The sequence below is a fragment of the Austrofundulus limnaeus genome, unplaced genomic scaffold (assembly GCF_001266775.1).
Source record: "Austrofundulus limnaeus strain Quisiro unplaced genomic scaffold, Austrofundulus_limnaeus-1.0 Scaffold629, whole genome shotgun sequence".
Taxonomy (NCBI): Eukaryota; Metazoa; Chordata; class Actinopteri; order Cyprinodontiformes; family Rivulidae; genus Austrofundulus; species Austrofundulus limnaeus.
Window position 1 is genome coordinate 126,588 of NW_013953031.1, and position 2,738 is coordinate 129,325.

At 48.6% G+C, this 2,738-nt stretch overlaps 1 protein-coding gene across 1 annotated transcript in view; it reads left to right on the forward strand.

The window, feature by feature from the left end:
* The window catches only part of LOC106531411 (uncharacterized), a gene marked incomplete at its 5' end in the record, with an annotated part of 83,511 nt that overhangs the window by 43,533 nt on the left and 37,240 nt on the right, over positions 1–2,738 (forward strand). Inside the window, 4 exon segments of the mRNA XM_014027278.1 lie at positions 390–669; positions 762–1,139; positions 1,211–1,540; positions 1,621–1,914. Coding sequence (XP_013882732.1) covers positions 390–669; positions 762–1,139; positions 1,211–1,540; positions 1,621–1,914 — 1,282 coding nt within the window.

The window sequence follows — 2,738 nt, forward strand, 5'->3', positions numbered from 1 at the left end:
CTCTCAGACTGAAGAAGTCTCTTGAAGGAGAGACGAAACGTTTCACCAAAGAAGAACCATCCAGAGGATTTACTGATTTTTTCTTTTTGATGTTCATTAAGCCCCTCCCCCTCCACGCTCTTCTGGTGGACTCAGAGTCAAACAGAAAGATGTTCTCCTGATTGTGTTTTTAATAAATGGAAACACAGCATTCTTTGAAGGAATGCCCACCTGGCAYCTGGCACAGCAGAGAATCCAACCAGAACCTAGTGCGGTCTTGGTGTTCAGGGGAAGTTCTGCAGATGACTCTCTAAGGTCCGTTAGCTGAGTCAGCCATCTCCAGAACTTCTTCTAGATGTTTTTGTGTCCGTCTGCAATCAGCATGTTGTGATTTCCTGTTGTTCTCTCAGCGGTCGAGCTGAGGCTCTCTGTCAGCTCTTAGCTTCGATACGTCGACAAGGAGTTCGAGCTGAAAACATCCTGAAGGATGGAGACAACCTGTTACAGCGGATCAGAAACCTGGAGAGCCGTCTGAGRGGGCAGGTCCAGGCCCGCAGAGTCCTGCAGGAAGACCACAGCAGCTGTAAAGCTCAGGCTGACAGAACCAGGACCTGGATCAGGGACCTGTCAGAATCACTTGGCTCTGCTGTTTCACACTCTGACATGGAGGAGATGAAGGACGCAGCTCAGGTCAGTGGAACAAGTTCAGGAACAGCAGAACAGTCCAACATGTTACAACCTTTCTCCTGCTGACCAAACATCACCCTTTTCCTCCCCAACAGACTGTCCTGAAGTCCAGAGCTGAGGGCCAGTCCAAGCTGGAGAACCTGAGAGCTGAAGTGAAGCATCTGTGTGAGCAGGACCAGCTGCAGGACCAGCTGCAGGACCAGCTGCAGGACCAGCTGCAGGACCAGCTGCAGGACAACGAGACACAGGAAGTCCAGCTGCTCCTCAAAGACACAGAGATGGAGTGGAGGACGCTCCTGCAGGCTGCAGAGGACGCTCTCTGTAAGGCTGAGACTCAGGTTCTACTAAACAAACAGTTTGATGGTTTCCAGAGCCAGAATCAAAGTGTTGAGTCCTGGATCAGAGACCAGAATGAGGTCCTGGCATCTCTAGGTGACCACATGCAGGTGGAAGAGAAGCTGCAGGTCATACAGGTGTGTTCCAGACTTCTCTCAGGTTTAATGTGCAGAAACAGCTTTTAGAGAGTCCACCTCTCTTTGTTCAGACTGTTCTGAGCTGCAGGTCTGATGGAGAGTCCAGGCTTCAGGATCTGAAGGACCAGGGTCAGAGTCTGAGAGAACACCAGGAGCTGAAGGACAGCAGGAGGCAGGAGGTCCTGGATGCTGTCAGACACACAGAGGAGCAGTGGTGGGAGGTCTTCCAGACTGCTGAGGAGGTTCTGAACCAGGCAGAGACCCAGGCAGCCTCTGAGAGAGACTTCGACACTGTCAGAAACCAGAATCAGGTCTTCAAGTCTTGGATCAAGGAGCAGAAGCAAAAACTGTTGGCTCTTAGTTCTCAGATGCAGTTTGAAGACAGGTTTCAGATAATCCAGGTGAGTCAGAAGGTCAGTCTGCATCCTTTGTGTTGGGACAACGTTGGACTTTAAAGTGTTTCTACGTCTCCTGCRTCCAGGAGGTCCTGCTGTCTGAACCTGAAGGAGAAGCTCAGCTGCTCCACCTGAAGCTGCAGGCTGAGCACCTGTGTGAGAACCTGAGGGAGGACAGGAGACAGGATGTGGAACAGCTGGTTTCCTGTTCCCAGCAGCTGTGGAGAACCGTCCTGCAGGCCACCAGACAAGCTGAGCTCCAAAGTCTCTCAGAGGATTTAGATTCTCAGAGTAAAACCACCGAGTCCTGGATCAGAGAGCGACACCAGAAACTGCAGTCAGAGGGAGATCCACCTGAAGAGAGACTCCGCACAGCACAGGTGTGTTAAAACACAGTACAGGTGTGTTAAACACAACACAGATGTGTTAAAACACAGCTCAGGTGTGTTAAAACACAGCTCAGGTGTGTTAAAACACAGCTCAGGTGTGTTAAAACACAGCACAGGTGTGTTAAAACACAACACAGATGTGTTTTAACACACACAGGTGTGTTAAAACACAGCTCAGGTGTGTGAAAACACAGCTCAGGTGTGTTAAAACACAACACAGGTGTGTTAAAACACAGCACAGGTGTGTTAAAACACAGCTCAGGTGTGTGAAAACACAGCTCAGGTGTGTTAAAACACAACACAGGTGTGTTAAAACACAGCACAGGTGTGTTAAAACACAGCTCAGGTGTGTGAAAACACAGCACAGGTGTGTTAAAACACACACAGCTGTGTTTTAGCACACACAGGTGTGTTAAAACACAGCTCAGGTGTGTTAAAACACACACAGGTGTGTTAAAACACAACACAGGTGTGTTAAAACACAGCACAGGTGTGTTAAAACACAGCTCAGGTGTGTTAAAACACAGCTCAGGTGTGTTAAAACACAGCTCAGGTGTGTTAAAACACACACACAGGTGTGTTAAAACGCAACACAGGTGTGCTAAAACGCAACACAGGTGTGTTAAAATGCAGCTCAGGTGTGTTAAAACACAGCACAGGTGTGTTAAAACACAGCTCAAGTGTGTTAAAACACACAGGTGTGTTAAAACACAGCTCAGGTGTGTTAAAACACAGCTCAAGTGTGTTAAAACACACAGGTGTGTTAAAACACAGCTCAGGTGTGTTAAAACACAGCTCAAGTGTGTTAAAACACA